The sequence below is a fragment of the Hydra vulgaris genome, chromosome 09 (genome assembly GCF_038396675.1).
Source record: "Hydra vulgaris chromosome 09, alternate assembly HydraT2T_AEP".
NCBI lineage: Eukaryota > Metazoa > Cnidaria > Hydrozoa > Anthoathecata > Hydridae > Hydra > Hydra vulgaris.
In genome coordinates, this window is record NC_088928.1 from 39,903,243 (window position 1) to 39,924,001 (window position 20,759).

The following is a 20,759-nucleotide window of genomic DNA, read 5'->3' on the forward strand; positions in this document are numbered from 1 at the left end:
AACAACACTATTAAATTACAATATTAATATTAAGATTATCAAAATTCAATTTAAAAACATAATTTTTTTTTTAGTTTAAGTTTAAGAAACAATTTAAAAAAAGAAGTTTTTACCTGGTCTGTGTGGATGCATGAATCTGACTTTTATACCAAGCTCACTTACATCTTTAGCAATCCCTACCCACCAAAATCATAAAAATATGCAATAAATGTTTTTATTTTATTTTATACATTAAAATGTCTCAATCATGGTCATTGTCAATGTTGTTGTTTGAAATGGGGCTTTTTATTTCTGTTGTTAAAGAAGTTTCTTTAATGTTATATGTTAATGAGACTATTTTTGCAACTTGGATTTCAACTGAAAATATAAATTTTTTTATAAATAATAGTTTTTCTTTTAATTTCCATACCAATTCTGCCGTAATTAATGTTAGATTACCTTTTATAGCAATTTTTTTACTTTCCTTGTGTGTTCCAAAAGGATTGCAACACTTAATTCTTATTGAATAATATTTTTCCTTTAAATTTGCTTAACATATTATTTTATCTTGTTTTTCACAAGGAAGATCTTTAAACTGAACAAAACCTTGTTTTCTAGAAAATCCAGTTTTGTGGCAATGAATGTTAAGACTATTTCCAATGTCACATTTCTCCATATTAAATATGTTTATTATTTATAATATTACCTGCCAAAAAATACAAAAACAATAAAATTCACAATCATTCTTTAAGAAAATACAAACTAGTAAAGTACAACCTTTAAAAAAAGAACAAAACAAAACATTTGCTTGTTTTTGATATAATCAGAGGTAAGCATTCACCGATTTGAATTGAAATAATGAAAATAAATTGTTTCTAAAACTTAAACTAAAAAAAAAAATTATGTTTTTAAATTAAATTTTAATAACTATTTATTATTAATTCATTTTATGTATTAAAAAATAAAAAAAGAATTCAAGGGAGATTGGGTGTGTGTGTGTGTGTGTGGGGGGGGTGTAGTTAGTCAAAGGCCCCCTGGGCTTTTCTTGGCCCGTGACTATAAATGTCCTAAACTAGTCAATAAATAACACTATTTCATGTTTTATTCAAATAAATGTTTTAAAAAACATTTCAATTGCTTTCGTTACAAAATTTAAATTTTTCCAAAAAGATAATTTTTAAACACAAATTTTGATCAACTATTAGAGAGACAATTGATGAATCTAATTTTTTTCAGTAGACTTAAGATAAAATAATCTATATATATATATATATATATATATATATATATATATATATATATATATATATATATTTCCATATATATTAAATAAAAAACAGTTGCCGTAGCGTTTTTACAGCATTTGGAAGCAAAAGCTCTTATTATTGCTGAGGTTGGTCATTTTTTGCCGTAGTTGCTGAAGCGTTTTTGCAGCATTTGGAAGCAAAAGCTCTTATTATTGCTGAGGTTGGTCATTTTTTGCCAAAGACTTACTGAAGGTATGTAGATGACAGTCATGCAAGATTCGACTCAATACAAAATCATGATAAGTTTCTGGAGTTGTTAAATGAACAAGATCCAGCAATAAAATATACTTCAGAAAAAGAAAACAATAAAAAGGAATTAAACTTCTTGGATATAACTGTAACAAATACTAATAACTCATACTATAACTTCAAAATCCATCGAAAGTCGGCTATCACTAATATACAAATAAAACCTACATCAAACGTTAATCCAAAAATAGTTATGGGTGTTTTTAAAGGTTTTTTATCTCGTGCCGTTAAAATTTGTTCCAAAAAATATCTTGATGATGAAATACAGTTTTTAGTAAATATGTTTGCAGAAAATGGACACGATAGATTAAAGCTTGAAACAACTGCTAAGAACGATATTCAGAAAAGAATCAACCTTTCTAAAATAAATTATAATAAAACAGAAACATTTAAATATACAGTTAATCTTCCAAGGCTCTTAAGAATAGGTCCAAAACTAAGAACTTAAACCTTACAACGTCAGAATAATATTTATTACACCACCTACATTAAAAATATCTTATGCAACAACAAGTCTAAGTTAATTCCAAATAGCAATCCCGGTGTCTATAAACTCACATGCTCTTGTGGCAGTATATACAGTGGTTAAACAAAAAAGAAGATTTTAACGAGATGCATTGAACATCAAAAAAACTATTTAAAAGGTAAATGGGATGCATCTGGTGCAACCGAACATGGTCGAGAATGTAATGGCATGTCTGATTGGTCAAATCCGAAAACTCTAGCAATAAATTCAGAGTACGATGAACGTAATGTTAGAGAATCACTTGAAATTAATTACGCCTCAACATACCAAGAAATAAAACATGCTCCAATACTTCTCAACCATGACAATGGCATTAAAATTTCTACAAACAGTTGGAGACCTCTGTTTAAAAAAATTATCCAAAAAAAGGAGTCAAATAATATTTGCTAGTTTTATATTTACGTTATTATGTAATCATTTATGGCTTCTTTTTAATGTCTTCTTTGATGTTTTTAATTAATATTTGTAACGGTTTTTTTGTATCATATTTTACGTCTGATTATGATCTGTGCAAAAGCAGATCAAAATATTACGAAGAATAAATTTAGTTTGTACGCAGCTGTTTTTTATGCTTTATATTCAAAAATATATATATATATATTCACGTACAACAAGATATGACATTGAAACATATATATATATATATATATATATATATATATATATATATATATATATATATATATATATATATATATATATATATATATATATATATATATATATATATATATATATATATATATATATACAGATATATATATATATATATATATACATTTATGTATATATATATATATATATATATATATATATATATATATATATATATATATATATATATATATATATATATATATATATAATTATTGTTTAATTTATCACCTTCTGGAAAATATATTTACAAGGTAAAAATACAAACTAAGAAAAAAGAGAGATAAAAAAAGTATCATTTAGGAATGTTTTCTTCAAGTGTGTTTTTAAAAATTGTTCACTGTTGTTTTACATTCCATCATTGAACCACCTGTACTAAAATATGAAGAGTAGCTTCAGGAATTACATTTTTTGAGTATAATAGAATGTAGAAACATTCTATTGCAAAAGTTAATCAAGTTAAATAAAAACTAAATTATAGAAAATTTAAATTAAAAAAAAAAAAAATTATTTTAGTTCTGTTCAAAATATATATATATTTTTTTAAATTTAAGCATATATTAAGACTAACAGAAAAATAATTCAGCTTGATAAACAAAGTTTTTTTCTCTCACTTTATTTATGTCAAAACAATCTGAATGAAAAATTTGAATCAAAACATCAACTTAAAAACCCTTAAAAACGAAAAAATTAATGATAAATTTATTTTTAATGGTGCGCTAGATGAAGAAGCAATATATTAGAAAAAACATAATATCTAATAAGTTAAGTAATTTTTTTTGAGCGGGCGCGCATTTTATTTTAACAGGAGTGGGTGTGCGCCTCAAATTTTTATACAGCTTACAGCAAATATTATACAGCTTGCAGCTGTATGATATTTGCTGATTGCCAAATTACATAACTATTAGTAATTAAAGAAAAAGCAATATTTCAATGAGTTTAGTAAAGTATTTTATTTGCAAAACTATAAATAAATAAAAAAAAACTATTTATAAAAAGAAAAAAGAAGAAAAAACAATGTTTTTTTTAGTCAGAATTGAAATCACTATTTATATTCGCACAATCAACACATACAATTTTCTTTTGGGAGTGTTGCTTACATGTAAATGTCCGACAATTATGGCATTTCACTGATGCTGAGGTCTTTTTCCTGTCTTGTGTGTACGAACAACATGTTCTGCCTTTTGGAGGCTGTTGTTTTTCTCAAAAACAACAGCCTTTTGTAGATACTCCATAATTTATTTTTTAAAATGCCTGCACATCTGATGGCAAGTTCTAAAGATTTTTCAAAAATAACCTTTGTATTTTTTTATCTGATTGGTTCGCAAATGAATATAAAATCTGTGAATTTATTCCAGCTATATTCATAAGGCTATAAAAAACTACACAAGGCCATCGTCTAGCTATTCTGGAAACAGAAAATGTCAAGCACATTTTGTCAACTGTGTCAACACCACCTTTTGTAGCATTATAAATATAATAACTAGTGGTTTTTTAGTTGTATTTGTGTCATGTAATGTTGTCTATTTGTGTCATGTAATGTTGTCTATTTGTGTCATGTAATGTTGTCTATTTGTGTCATGTAATGTTGTCTATTTGTGTCATGTAATGTTGTCTATTTGTGTCATGTAATATTGTCTATTTAGTTGTGTCTATTTAATGTCTATCTATATAGTTTGTGTCATGTAATGTTGGCAATAATATAACCACAGCATTTTTTCACAGCAATTTTGTCTGAACTTCTTTACTTTTATGAGGAAGAAATTCTGGTGAAATTTCACGTTTATTCTTCTTTAAGGTTCCAATCAGAGTAATTTTTTTCTTTAGTAAATAGTCAGCAAGAGGAATACTTGTATAATAATTGTCTGTGGTGAAACTTCTATTAGAATTTTGAATTGGTTCAATTAATTGTTTCATAATATCAAAAGGAGCATTTGACAAGTCGTATGGACCATCTGGCTGTTTTCCACAGTAAAATTCTAAATTAAAAGTATGAAAAGTTTTAGCATCACATAGTGCATATATTTTGCTGGTTTGCTAGGAATATATTGTATCCAACTGCAGCAACCTCAAAACGGATGCAACATTTCATCAATGGTTACATATTCACCTAGTTTGAACCACGTTTTACTATTGTGTACAAATGCATCAAGAAATGTATGAATGGCAGCCAATTTATCTACTTTTTGCATTTCTCCTCTTGTGGTTTTATCGTCAAACCTCAGAGAGCGTGTCAAAAATAAAAAATTCGTGTAACTCATTACTGCTCTACAAATTTCTATTCCAGTTCCGTCAGTTATCCTAATTTCCTTCACATTTGCATGAGATTGATATCAATAATTTTCAAAAAAGCTTCTAATTCATTACTGATATCTTTAGCAGATTGCCGTAGTCCAATGGCTTCTTTTACTATATTAATTTTTTTAATTTTTGAAACATTTTTATTTTCAAATATATACCATTTGGTTGTCTTATCTTTTGCAATATAAAAATTGTCACAAAGAGTGTTTTCTTCATTTTGTTCACTTAAGTCATCTGAAGTACTTTGTTCTGACAAACTATCAAAATCATTTGTATCTATATTCTCTTCACTAAACTCAGTATCACTTTCCACATTTTCATCATTACTTTCATCTTCTTCAAACATATGCTGAACAATATTTTCTAGTTCTGCTTCCATAAGTTGCGTTTTATTATGTGACTTTTTATCTTATCTACAAGAAAAATTTTGAAATAATATCCATATATAAATAAATTTATTAATTAACTAAATAATAGTTAATACATTATATATATACATACCTTTTTGATTCACAACATGCAAAGATACATAAAAAAACTGGTAAATATAAATAAAATTACACTAGTATTTGCGCGACGTAAACTTTATTCCCATAACATCAATGCACATATGACTCAGTGTAGAGCAAATGTTATGTTACAAAAGCAAATAATGCGTACCTATGCATCTTATAAACATTGTTCTAGGAATAGATACTGATTATTTTTAAAAATGCACATGTACAAGAAGGTTAAAGTTATACACTGTTGTAAAAAATGAAATATTGCTTGATGTCATGACCCAGAAAAATCCTTTAGGGATATTATTGTACTATCATTGGTGGTTACTGGGATATAAGTCCCAAAATTTTCAAATTTGCATATAATCGCATTAAAAAAACTGCAATATATTTAACTCTAGAGCAATAAAACTTAATTTGTTATAACTTTTAAATAGGTTGTTTTAGGAAGAAAATAAAAAAAATTGGTTGCATCTTTTTAGTTTAAAAAAGAATAAATGAGTTATCTGTACGAAAAAAATTTTAAAAATCAAAATTGCTTTTTTATAAAGTATTATGATAAAATTCTGTGAAAAAGCTTGAGCATTAGTTGTTCAATCCATTTTTTTCATCTGATTTGGCAAAACAGCAAAAAAGCCAAATCAAGCAAAAAATCACAAGGAGAACAGGAGGATTGTTTGCTTCTTGTGTCTTGGCAAGGCTAGTCGCTTTTCAACCAGCTTGACAGAAAAAGTGCAACAAAATCTGAAGCAGACAATTGACTTAAATGATCCAAAAGTCCTAACTGGCATTTGTGAGCGTTGCCGCTCCAACCTTTGGAGGCTTGAGGAGGGAAAGCTTAAAACCCAAACATGGCTGTTTGACTTCTCTACTATCTCTTAAGTCCACCCTGTTACAAGAGAGTCGGTTTGTAATTGTTTAATTTGCTCAATTAGTAAAGCAAAATACAGTTCTTCACATCCAATCTTGGCAACCCAGAAACCTGATACAAATCAGAACTCAGTTGAAAGAAGATGTTCTCAATTCTTTTCAATTTTTAGCAAGATTCTTCCACACAATTGCTCAAGGTCTAACTTGCAAAAGAATTTAGCAGAAGTCTACTTAAAGGACTCTGTGGCAGCTTAAAGAGTTGCAGCATCAGTCATTGTCAACAAGAAAGCTTTACCTCATGGAACAGTTCATCTTAGTAGAATAGGAATAAGGAAATAGGAGGCTACCCTATTCCAGTTCTTTCAGGTAACATTGTATTAGGTAATTAAAGTTTTAGCTTCATATTTTAAATCTATGTAAGGCATAATAATGTAAAATCTCTCTTAATTATTTTCAAGGTTCATCTTCAAGAGCAAGAAGACTTTTCAATGAAGGACCAGAACAAACAGTAAAAGGTCTTCTTTATGTGCAATACAACACAACACGCTGTCTAATTCTGGTGCAAAAAATCTGATGTTAACACTAAATCAAGTTGTTCCAGGTTGGATTGTTGAAAACAACTTTCTCTCCAAGTTTGATCAGTTAAGCAAACTGACAAGGGCACAAATCAGGTGGATAAACTTGCTATTTATTGCAAATACTTGAAAGTTCTTTATCAGCTAGTTTTTAAAACTATAAACCTCTCTGATGACTACATTGTGAAACTGGGAGTGGATGATGGTGGTTTTCTAAAAGTAAGCTTTGGAATAACGGAAAAAGGTTCAGCTTCACCATCTCTGCTACTAAAGCAACTTCTCACCAATTCTCTGGATAAAGATTCTAATGTTAAGCGTCAGTTACTGATTGCATATTCTGATAATCTTTGGGTAAACTACAGCAATGTCAAGCAAGTTTTTGATCTGCTGAACCATGACGAACTTCGCTTTTTTTTTTCTGTTGTGATATAAAGCTGATAAATATAATTTGTGGTCTACAAGCACATTCTAGTGCAAACCCATGCTGTTGGTGTGACATTTCATCAAAAGTTCATTCTGTCATCCACCATGTTCCTCAATTCATCCAACGCCACAATAGCTCTTTGGGAATTTATTCAAAGCAATGACTGAATCAAAGCTGAAGCACTCCATCATCTTTTCAGTACTCATTGGCAAAGGTACAAGAGACCAAGCAACCACCCAGAGTATGAAGACAGGCTGCAAAGATGCATGACAAACTTCAACAACAACAAAAATTAATTAGGAATATTACAAATCAGTTTAGACATTTCTCTTAAGAAAAAACAATTAGAATTGAAACTTTGATTTAGAATGAAATTAGAATTGAAGAAAATTATTATTTACCAGTGAATTTACTGCATAGATATTTTTGTTGTGTTTTTGGGATGAATAAAAGTTCTTGAAACCAACTTTGTTAGCTGCTTATAAACTATGTATTTAATGCGATTTTATGCAAAATTTGAAAATGGATTTTCTTCCACGGACGGTGTAACCAGATTTAGGGGCTTATATCCCAGTAACCACCAATGATAGTACAATAATATCCCCAAAGGATTTTTCTGAGTCATGACATCAAGCAATATTTCATTTTTTTACAACTGTATATGATGATAATATTTTCATCAATTCTCATTTATTAATTTAAATAGTTGTATTTCTTTACTTCATTTTATTTTAAACACATTTTACGTTTTTAATGTTATAAACTGTATAAAACACATTTTATGTTTTTAATGTTATAAACTGTATAAAACACATTTTATGTTTTTAATGTTAAAAACTGTATAAAACACATTTTATGTTTTTAATGTTATAAACTGTATAAAACACATTTTATGCTTTTAATGTTATAAACTGTATAAAACACATTTTATGTTTTTAATGTTATAAACTGTATAAAACACATTTTATGTTTTTAATGTTATAAACTGTATAAAACACATTTTATGTTTTTAATGTTTTAAACTGTATAAAACAGCAATAAAACAACATATCCAATGATTACATAATAAGAGAATTCATTTTTTAAAATTGTATTTGGATTGTGCTATATTTACTTTTAGCAAGGTGAATTAAAAAGTATACAACCAAAGATCATCACTACTCTTCATAAAATTGTTGAAATTAACTGTAGCCCTACAACAAGAACACAATTAGCAAAATGTTTTGCAACTGTTTATCATACTGGAACAACATTGGGTTTGTTTGACAGTGTAAGCAAATGTATTGACCTAATCAAAAGTCGAGATGATTCACCTAACCAGCTTCCAGTGAAGTTGTAAGTTTTTTGATTTCAATGTTACAATATTTTTAAATCAAAGTTATGGCTTGATGCAAATGAGATTTTCTGTTTGGTTGTAGGAGTTTAGTTAAATATTAATACACCTAAGTGTGAATTGGTTACAAGTGCGTCAAATAATTTTATAAATATTAGAAACATGCATATAAGCTAACTGCTAACTTTTATTTACACAGAAAAGTAAATGCATTGAAAAAAGTATTGTCATAAATTTAAAATAATGTGAATTTTTTCTTCTTCAAAAATTAAATAGTTTATGCTATGCCATCATGTTTGATGACATGGCATAAATTACATCATAAAGATTTCCAGTTTTTGTTTATTACCTTCAAGAATGAAATAGATAGTTCTATTAATTCTAATTAAATTTTATATACAAATGGATTTTTGCTGTTTTTTAGGTAAAAAATAGATTAAAATTTTAGGTAAAAAATAGATTCTAATTAAATTTTATACACAAATAGATTTTTGCTGTTTTTAGGTAAAAAAAAACAACGTATCTGACCTGTTGACAATAGTATCTCAAAGATGCTTTCTAACAAAATCAATACATTTTCAATAGACATTTTTAATATCTGGACTGTTAGTGATTTTTGGTTCAAAGACACTTTTAATAACCAGTTCAAAAATTTGATAGAGACAAACAAAATGTCTATAACAGCTTATTATTGTACCTTTTCATTTTGGTTCCAATTAAGATATGTTTGAAAATTGTATTATCATTGTCTAAAGAGCTATCTAGTTTTAGTACCGCTAGAATTTGCTACTTCTATTACATGTATAAGGTATATTAACAGAACTCTTTATGCTTAGTTGACATCTATTTAAAGTTGCAACTATTTTATATTTGATAAAACATTTTCTTCTTTATATAGTAGTTGTGCAAAAAAGGTCCTGCTTTATTTCAATACCTTGCATGACCGCCATAAACTTTTATGCAGGCTCAAATACATTTAGACATAGATTCAATCATACCTACATAACTCCTACTTAGTATAATTCATGCATAATTCCTTTGGAATTTCGTTCCAAATTTTTTTCAGTGCAAGTTTTGATTGTGGAATGGTTTCCACATTCTCTTTTGATAATTTCTGGTCCAATCATGACCAAATATTGTCAATGGAACTCAGATTGGGTAATTATGCTGGCCAGGATAGAAGAGTAATATGTTGCCTTTAAAACCACTATTTCACCAAGTTGGCAGCATGTGTTGTTTTGCCATCTTGTTGAACAATCCAATTTTTATGCCTTCCATAAAATGATCTTGCAGTAGGTAAAAGTTTATTTTTTAAAGTCTCTTTCTAATTATACTGGTTAGTTCTACCTGTATAAATATTTAAAAATCTTATTCTTTTTGAGAAATGTTTTCCCATATATCAATCGAGCTGTCACCACCTTGTACTCTTAGTACACAAAATCTTTCCTTATATTTCTCCTATGTTAATCTTTTAATGATAAATAATTTTTAATTTTTGATTAACCACCAAATTTGATTCACTGATTCAAGTTCAATGTTATACTTTTAATTTAACATTTACCTTTTTTAAAATATTTGTCCTCAAAATGATTGATACATATTGCTGATTTTCTGTGAGGGTCAGATCAATCAGCTTGGTTGACTAACTTAATCCAACAATTTTGAAGATCTAGATAATTGCTATCAGGAAAGCTTAAGACTGTTTTGAATTGTTGCTGTTACTAGAACATTTTTTCGGTCTTTGCTTATAACCACTTTACAAAAAGTTGTTAACAACTCTGTTTGTAGGTTACAACTAGAATTGTTGGCCACATGTTCTAAATCCAAGACATGTACCAAGGCCAAGGACAAAGCCAAGAGTTTCAAGACCAAGACCTAGGCCAAGAGTTTCAAGGGTCAAGGTATAGGACAAGGCCTAAGACCTAAATTTTGGCCTTAACTTAAGGCCAATTATTCACAAAACTGCATGTAGCAAGTGCTGTGACAATAAAATAACATGTTAAATTATACCAATGTTATGCCAAGAATTCAATGTAGTCAATAAGAAAATATATTTAGAGAAAGCCAAAAACAAAAATACATAGTAATAAAGAATTAAAACTTTTAATTCTTTAATTTTATGCATTTTTGTGCTTAATGCTAACAACTAATATTAACATCTTTTAATTTGAATTTAATGTTGTTATTAGTTGTTAGCATTAACTATGTCATAACTATTAACTATCATTATATAGCTTATAAGTCTTTGTTCCATTTAAGAAACATCAAACTTTTAAGCAACAAATCAGACATATGAGCGCCCTCTATGAGGGCGCATTATTAATCCACTCCAACAAAACATACGCTTGATAGAAGTTGATGTTGCAGGGACACAGAAATACTTGTCAAATATATAATATATATTTGACAAATATTTCTGTGTATATATCTTATAAGTATTCTGTGTAAATATATATTATATATTTTTAATTTTTGAATATTGTTTCATTGTGTTTTCAGTTTTTTTAATGAAAACTCTTTTTGATTAAATTCTAGTGATTTATTGGTTCAAGATAGTTTGTCAAAGTTATTTTGTTTGTAAAACATGATTTTTTTATAATTTGCAAAAAGGCTTTTTTTTTTGGAAAAGGGCTTTTGATTCTGAGGCGTAACACTATTTTTAGTAGATGTAAAAGTAGTTTTGGTGTTGTTCTTGAGCAAATCTTTGATAGTCCAGTGACCGTACTATCAAAGAAGGATATTTAAACTATTGCTTATTGGTTCAAAGTTAGATTTTATAAATAAAATTATTGAAATAAACTATTAAAAATATATTACTAACAACTTTTATGAACCGATTTAGATAAGTTGAATAAAAAAAAGTATAAATAAATACTTTATAATAAAGTACCTAACTATTTAAATATAATAAAAACTATTTTAATAAAAAAAACCTTTAAAACACTGTTTTTAATTTTATGAAAAATTTGGGTGTTTAAATCTTTTTTAAATTTTGAAATGTTATAACTAATAAAAAGCGTTAAAATGCGACTTAATATGTAGATGTAATAAATTCCTGTTAACCAATCATGTTATTGATTATTGTTTTAAAGTGGCTAGTAAAAAATGGCAATTTAAACCATATTATAAAACATAAAATTAAGCTCTAAAGCTTTTAAGTAAACAAAAATAACTCTTGTAAACAAAATCAACTGGAGTAAATTTTTTAAATGCCAACACACAAAAAAGTTCTGAATTCAATAAGAAAAGGTAAAGGGCCAAGGCCAAAGAGTTCAAGGCCAATACCAAGGCCAACAGTTTTGAGGCCAAGGTCTTAATTTTGGCATTAAGGCAAGGCCAAGGACTAACAACTGCCTACAAAACAGCATTTTTTCAGCATTGAGAATTAAAGTATATCATATTAAAAAACTTATATAATTTAAATTATATAAATGTTGTTAAATCTATTTATTTGTAAATTTTAAAATCTCAATTTTTTTGTCCACTATATTTTCTCCTTTAAGGCAACAAAGGTTTGTCAACTTTAGGGTGATCCAAAAGTATGTTTGTAATTTTGAAGAAAACACGGACCTAAAACACAGTCCTAAAACACAGACCTAAAAAGTTTTTGCTAGCTATTGTGGATGGGAAGTTTTTATAAAAATTGAAAACTTTTGAATCATCCTAGCTAAACTTGTTTTGTTTATGCTTGCTATCATTTGATTTGCAAATTCATTTTTACACGTTGTAGAACTATTTTCTGAGAATAAAATGAATGAAGATAACAATTTTGAACATTTTTTTTTTTTAAATATTTATTCCATACTCTTTAGCTGATAAGTTTTTGTTTTTTGTCCGCTAATAAGTTTAAATAAACAAAATTTATTTAAAAGCAACTTATGAAATTAAATTAAATCAAAATTTAAAAATCATTTGTTCAAAAACTCATTTAGTTGCACACTGTTCCCCAATTTGACCGCCAGGATAAAAGTTGTGTCATTCAAACAAATTATGGTTTAATATAACACTTAGAACCATAGAAGTTGTTCCCAATTGTTTTTTAAATCAAAATGACCGTGGCTTTTTTTAATTTTTTAAAGTGATTTTTTCTATTTTTAAATTTTTTTTTAAGTTTTAATTTTTTTTTATATAATAATTCATTTTTTACACAACGTGAAAGATTTTATTTAAATCTAATGACAAAAGTAAGAAAAAAAAATTATTTTGACTATTAAACAAACAAAAAATTCAATATAAATTTAAATATATGACAATTACACTCAATTTCTGGCCATTTTTGAAGTTCATTATTTGCGCCATTTTAAAATATTAATACTTTGCGCCACTTTGTACAAAGTGTTCTGAAAAAAGGTTGATTTTTGTTAGAGTATTTACACTTTATGTTAATTAAAACCAAGATAAAAAAGATCAAAAAATGTAATAGATCAAAGATCGAGAAAGATATCTTTCTTAAGCTGCTGCAAAGTTCTATTTTTTTATTATCTCATGTATTTTTTAATATTTTTATAAATCACTTGTTTTTTATTTGACTATATTATGTTTCTTATTTTAGTATATATAATACATTATACATATGCTATATATTATATGCAATGCATGGTTATCTTTATATATTCCTTATTATTTATATATAAAATGCTATCCTTATTTGATAGAAAATGAATCTTTAGATATAAAAAAATATCTACTTTATATATTTATAATAATGTCAACTTCATCAGTGTGTCTTCAACAAGTTTGTTATTGTTGTTGGGAGCAATTTGGAATAAATTCAAAATCTCTACAATATGTAAACAGCACAGTGGAAGAGTTGATGAAATTATACGTGTTTCATGGATATTCGAAACTAATAGAAGATTTTCCAACAAATATATGTTCAAGTTGTCGTAGAAATCTGTATTTGCTCAAGACTAGAAAAAATCCAAGAATGGCTTGGAGAGAAAAGATATCCAAGGTAAAGATAATATTTATTTAATTTTTTTTAAAAATAAAGTTATGCCATGGAGGTATATTTGTAATACTAATAATTAATCTTCGAATTTTTATTCTGTTTCTATTCTTTTAAATTAAATATATATTTATAACAATTTTTTTTGGAATAGTATTAGTTTTTAAGAATAATGGAACATCAAATTAGTTTAACAAGTTAATTTTGAAATTATATGTTTAAACAAATGCATTAATATTTATATAAATTATATTTTCAAGATTGATTGTGCGAAAAAGACTGGCAAGATGATTGTTCAAAATAAATCTGAACCAGAAACAGAAATCAAAACTAAAAGGATTTTATGTTCCGACAGTTTTTCTAGCATTGGAGCAGGGTTACCAGGGTTACCACATCAGTGTGGGAAAGAAACAGCTGTTTCTAATCTTATAAGTTTAGGTTTTGATCTTGGTTATCTTCAAGCTGAACAAGTTGCAGCAGGAATACTTAAGAGAAAAATGGAAACTGAAAAAATAGCATATGGATCAACTTTTATATATCAACAAGAGGAAAACCACTAACTATAAAGGTTGGTACGCCTGAAAACAAAACTGATAGGCGATTTATCAGACAATTATCTGTATTTAAAAGTATTTAAAATAATAAAAGTATTTAAAATAATATTTGTTACTTAGATTGAGTTCTTGGGAATCATTTTAAAATAATTGAACAGTGGAAAATGGATCCATTTAGTACGCTTGTACGTATTTCTTTAGTCTCAGGGGGTTCATTTTTGAAAGTTATTGTAAATATATTTGATCCTGAAGATAGTAATCTAAACTCTGGAAGGTTTCTAAACAGTGGAGTTCAAAGATACCAGATACTTGTAATCACAGAAAATGTTCCAGAATCAAGTTATAATTTACGACTTATTCTAGAAAAACTAAACTTGCAGAATGTTCAATTCGATATAGCCTTTGATTTAAAATGTGCTAATTCAGTATTTGGTTTATCATCTCATGCTGGTTTGAGAGCATGTCTTTGGTGCGAGGGGCTCTCAACAACAGAGTCAGGAAAATTAAGATCTCTTGAAAGCCTGGATTATTGGTACTCCAAATATGCTGAGACTGGATTCAACAAGGCCCTTATGAAAGATTGTATGAATGTAATAAATCCCAGAGTTATCTACTTAGAAGAAGATCCTAAAACTTTAATACAGTACCTTGTCGCTCCACCAGAACTACACCTTATGATAGGATTTGTTTCATTACTAGGAACTCTTTTATTAGATCTATGGCCTGGTTTTAATGAGTGGTTGAAATCAAAAAATATTCTTCAAAGAAGTTACCAAGGTAGAGGTTGAGATGGCAACAACTCAAATGCTATCATTAAAAATCTTAATGAATTAGAGTTTGCCATTAAAAATACTCATTATCATCTCACTCCCTTTGTTGAATGTCTTAAAAACTTCAGATCTGTTAAAGATGCGTGGTAACACTTTAGAAACTGGAATTTCTAGAATCTCCAAGTTAAAGAACTCGTTTATCTCTACACAAGAGCTAGGTTTAATCTTTGGTAAAAAACTAAGTTTGACTTGGAAAATTCATATTATTTTGTCCCATGTAGTTCCATTTGTCAAGTATCATAGATGCTGTTTAGGAAGATATGCTGAACAATGTGGTGAATCAATACATACCAAGTTTAAACCAACCTGGACTAGATATAAAAGAAGTGAAGGACATTCAGAGCATAGCGACAAACTTTTGGCAGCTGTTAAACATTTTGGAGGAAGTAGAATAATCTGTGTGTGTGTAATAAAACACACACACCTAATGTGTGTGTATTTTATTACACACACACCTAATGTGTGTGTGTTTTATTACACACACACACACAAATTTTTTCTTTTTCAATTGAAATAATAGAACTTCATATTTATTGTTTGACTAAATTTTTATATATTATATTTATTGTTTATATTATTATATTATATATTTATATTTATTGTTTGGTTATTACTTGGTAAAAATATGACAATAAAAATAATGAAGAAGAAAAAAAAAAAAAGAAATAAAAGCTGATATTTTTTTAAAATTGTGATTTCAGCGCCAAAAAATGATGGTAGACTTATGCTCCTCCCACTTTTGACGCATAGTTAAATAAGGCAACCAACTATAGTTGATTTTTCCTTAAATTTCTCTACTGGTTGATTGCCCCCACTCTTATGCAGACCATAGTAGCCCCTATTTCTGACTACTATTTTAGTCCTTTAAAATAGCCAAGAAAAGTTAAAAAAAGCTATGTGCCACGGTCATTTTGATTTTAAAAACAATTGGAAACAACTTCTATGGTCCTAAGTGTTATATTAAACCATAATTTGTTTGAGTGACACAACTTTTATCCTGGCGGTCAAATTGGGGAAAAGTGTGCAAACAATTTGTCTTTCCCATTTTACTTTTCTTCACAAGGAAAGGAAATAAATATGAAGGTGCTTTGAATTGAAATATGCAACTGCTTAGAATTAAAAAAGTTTGAAAACTAATCTTTATTACAATTCTACCATTATAAAATATATAAAAATCTATTATTCCTGCTGAATTTAACTTTTGTGGTACCATTAAATTGTTCATATTAATTGACTTAAGGAAGCGCGGGCACAAGCTAAGTCCCAGTAAAACAGAGAAAAAAGAGATAAAACCAGAGATGGAAATGCAGACGGGGGTGGGGTGTAAGGGGAAGGTGTTTGGACTACCCCAAAAAATGAGTTTTAATTCAGCCAGTCAGGAAAAAGTTTGATGATTTGTTAATTCCATTGTAAAATAAACATTATAAAATCCCCGTATTGCTAAAACGCTGTTTAAAGTTTATTCCTTGCTAAGACCCTGAGTATATCACTTATTTCATTAAATAATGTATTTTTTAAAATATTCTTCACTGATTTATTTTGTCTTTCTTTGTGTATTTTGTAGAACTGCAATATGCTGCATGGGAAGCATTTATAGAAAACTTGGAAGGATGGTAACTATTAGTTACAATATTTCAATTATTTGTTTTGCTTTTGCTTATTGATGTTGAAATTAGAATCTAAATGGAATGATATAAATACCATTAAATGAAAGTCTAGAATATAGATGGGATAAATATTCAAGCATAACACAAACATTATAAAAAATAACTAGAATGTATGTAAGATTTAAAGTGCAAACTAGCAATTAAAAAATAGACAAACAAAAACACAAACAATACATGTAAATCAGTTTAGTTAACAAGTTTACCTGTTTTTTACATAAATTTTTTACTTTTAATAATAGTTTTTACTGGAATTAGGTTTGTGTGAACTAAATGCATAAACATAATTTTTCTAATTGCTTAACCAAAGATTACTAAGTAATGGCAGTTTAAAATTGTTTGACACATACTGGTGTATGCAAGTCAAACAATTTAAATGTGCACTGGCATTACTTAGTTTAATGATTTAATGACTACTAGTGTTTGTTTAATGATTGAGTAACAGATAGCAATTTTAAATTTTTGAAAGCAGCATTCACTCTTACACCATTTAACACAAGTGTTTGAAAATAATTATGTTAGCTTCACAAATCTGTTTGAATTTAAAAAAAAAATCTTATAAAGATATCTGATTAAAGTAATCTTTATTTATTCTTGTTTAAGCAAAACATAAATTAAAAAAAAAGTTTAATACACATTCACTAATAATAATGAATGATAATTCTTATTAACCACCATTTTGAATTTTTCAAACTATAAGCTAAATGTCTATATAATAAGGAACAACAACAAAAAAAATTTACAGTTTTTATGTTTGCATTTAGCTCCACAAATAAAATAAGTATTTTTAATATATAATTTTCTGTCCAAGAAATGTACAACTTGTTTGTAGAAGAAATGAATCAAGTGTGTAATTCCCTTGTTCCCAAAATAAACATTAACTCTTAGAAGAACTTAAGGTGAATTTCCACTTTTTACTCTATGTATCTAGTGGAATAGTAAATAAATAGGAAAATTAATCCTGGAAAATGTGTAGCTTGAAACTTCATTTTTCCACAGCAAAATTATGTTTTCTCACAAGATTTTTTTATAATTCAATCCGCCTCCCAAGGCTCCATAGGCTCACTACAGTCAAAGAGGCTTCTTCGTCTTATTATTTTTTTGTTATTTTGATTTCTTTATTATTTACTTTATTTGAAACTCTCTCTCAACTCGAAAACTAAAAAAACTCTAAAAAAACTTAAGAACACTGCGCAAAAGCAGGTTGAGTACAGTTCTTTCAGAATCATATGAAAGTTCTACCACTAAACTACTATTGCATTTATAAAAACTGTTTTATTAAAAATGTAGGATATAAGTTAAAATAATTGAAGTCAGAAAAATATATTTTTTAGGTATACAATGATGTATTTGTAAATATATGATTGTAAAAAATATTTTTTTTTTAAACAATATTTACAAATTTCTACTTGTCATTAATGAATTAATTTTTAGTTAATACATTTTATTTTAATTAATATATTTTATTTTAATTAATATATTTTATTTTAATTGATATATTTTATTTTAATTAATATATTTTATTTTAATTAATATATTTTATTTTAATTAATATATTATGCTATTATAAATAATTAGCAAAATTATTATTATTAATTACTTGATTTTTCTTATACAAATTATGTTGGCATTAATGTTGAAAAATTTGTATTACTTTATTACAGATAAAGTATTAAGGTGGAATTCCTTTTAATAAAATGTTTACTCTAGGTTGAATATATACCTAGTATATATTTAAAACAGTTATACAATTGCTAAAAACTATGTGTTACATAAAATCCTGTTTATTTCTATAATTCATTGTACATTTACAAAGAAAATTATTTAATTACCCAGAGAAAAAACATTTGATCATAATTTCTTTATGTTCTTCTGGCACTGTTAAAGTACTTCTGGATCCTTTAAAGTAGTTCATTTACTCACTTTTGTTATAAATTTTATTATTTAATACAAATAAAAAGTAAATAAAACATTATAGTTAATTTAAGTTGTAATATCTATGAAATTCTTTTATTAGAGTTTTTTTTTAAACTTTCTCTACTTCCCTTTACTACTTGTAAAAAGTGTTATGATTTATTACGGCTTTTTGTTATTATACTACCGGTTTATCTGGAATTCTTGATTTGTAGAATTCAAAAGTTTTTTGTTACGGTTATATTATATCGTTAACACGAGGTTGTTAAGAAAGTATCAACCCGAGCTAAGTTTCTTCTCAATTATTGTCTTAAAAAATTATTATTAAAACCAATTATTACATGGCGCCCTATGCAAAAGAAGAAATTTGAGCGAAGAATATTGCGAAGAAAAAAGATTTATTATTTATTGAACTCAGAAAAAGAATCAATTCGACTTACAAAAGTTTTGTTTATATTTGATTTGGTGTAGGATTCGAATAGTTTCAACAAGTGTTGGTAAGAAAAACATTGTTGCTTTGTTGATTGATTAGTAGTAGTAGATTTGTTATTGTTGTTGATACATAATCATTGTGAGTAATTATTAGAATAGAAAAGTTTGTAATTAAAACATTTGGAAAGGATAATGAAAAAACATTAAAATTGTTAAATGTCGTTCAGCTTAAAGTCAAACATAAATATTCAGATCATAGTGTTTATATGGAAGCATTATGTGTGCCCATTATTTGTAGCCCTCTTCAAAGGCAAAATGTGTCATTAGCTGGTAGTCAATTTAAACAAATAGCTAAACTTTCATTAGCTGATCATGACGATGGGTCTCTAAATTTTCACGTTGATATTTTAATAGGTATAAATTTTTATCAAAGTTTTATGTCTGGAAGAATCATTAGAAGTACAAGGGGTAGTTTAGTAGCTAGTGATACAGTTTTAGGGTGGGTATTAAGTGGTCCTATCCTACAGAAAAATAATACTCAAAAGGCCACAGAGTCATATTTTATGAGTCCTTCTATGCACTGTGAGGTAGAGAGTGAAATAGGTAAGCTTAGGCAAGACCTAAATAGATTTTGGTCTGTTGAGACCATAGAATCTCCTGAGAGTTGTGTTATGCATCAGTTTGAAAGGGATATCACACATAATGGAGAATGATATACAACAAAGTTACCTTTCAAAACTGAACATGACCTTCTACCTGATAACTACATTATTTGTAAAAAACGTCTAGCTAATTTAAGAAATAGGTTAAACAAAAAAAAACTGGTCGCTGAATATAATCAAATTTTCATAGAATATGAAAATAATAACATAATAGAAAGAGTTAGTGAGTATGATATATATGAAGAACCAGGGTGTGTACATTATTAATTAATTAGAGCTGTTTTCGTTGCATCATGCTCTACGACGGGACCGTCTTTAAATGATTGCTTGTATTCAGGTCCAAATTTATTATCTAAAATAATTGATATTTTACTAAAATTTAGGTTCAATGCTATAGGAATAATTGCTGACATAAACAAGCATTCTTGAACATTGAAATCTCTTACAAACACAGAGACTACTTGAGATTCTTGTGGTATGAGAGAACATCTGATAAGGAGGATAAATTAATTGTATATAGATTTCTTAGAGTTGTTTTTGGTTTAACTAGCAGTCCTTTTCTTTTAAATGTCACTTTAAAACACCATCTGAATAAGTATATAAAAAATGATAAAATTTTTATTGAAAGGTTAATAGATGATCTCTATGTAGATGGCATAGCCTCTGGCTGTGAAACAGTTTTAGACGGAAAAATGTTTTATAAAAAACCCAAAAGTATATTTTTAGATGCACTGTTTGAATTAAGAAAGTGGGTAAAAAATGATCAGGAATTGCAAAATTATTTTAATAAAAAGGAAACAATTAAAAATGAAAACCCAGAATGCAATTTAATAGTTGATGAATTAAAATATTTTGAAAGTGAAATTATGAAAAATAAATATAATAACAATAATTTGATAAAGATTTTAGAAATTGAGTGGGACATATTGAAAGATGAATTTGTTTTTGAATTTAAAGATTTTGTTAAAAAAGCTAAAGCAATCAAAACTACTAAAATAAATATTTTAAAAATGGCTGCATCTTTCTTTGATCCCTTA

At 27.3% G+C, this 20,759-nt stretch overlaps 1 protein-coding gene across 1 annotated transcript in view; it reads left to right on the plus strand.

Moving 5' to 3' along the window:
- Positions 1–20,759, plus strand: part of LOC100205884 (HEAT repeat-containing protein 5B) — a 143,078-nt gene that overhangs the window by 13,049 nt on the left and 109,270 nt on the right. Inside the window, exons 2-3 of the mRNA XM_065805682.1 lie at positions 8,506–8,720; positions 16,615–16,663. Coding sequence (XP_065661754.1) covers positions 8,506–8,720; positions 16,615–16,663 — 264 coding nt within the window. The remainder of the gene's footprint in view (positions 1–8,505; positions 8,721–16,614; positions 16,664–20,759) is intronic.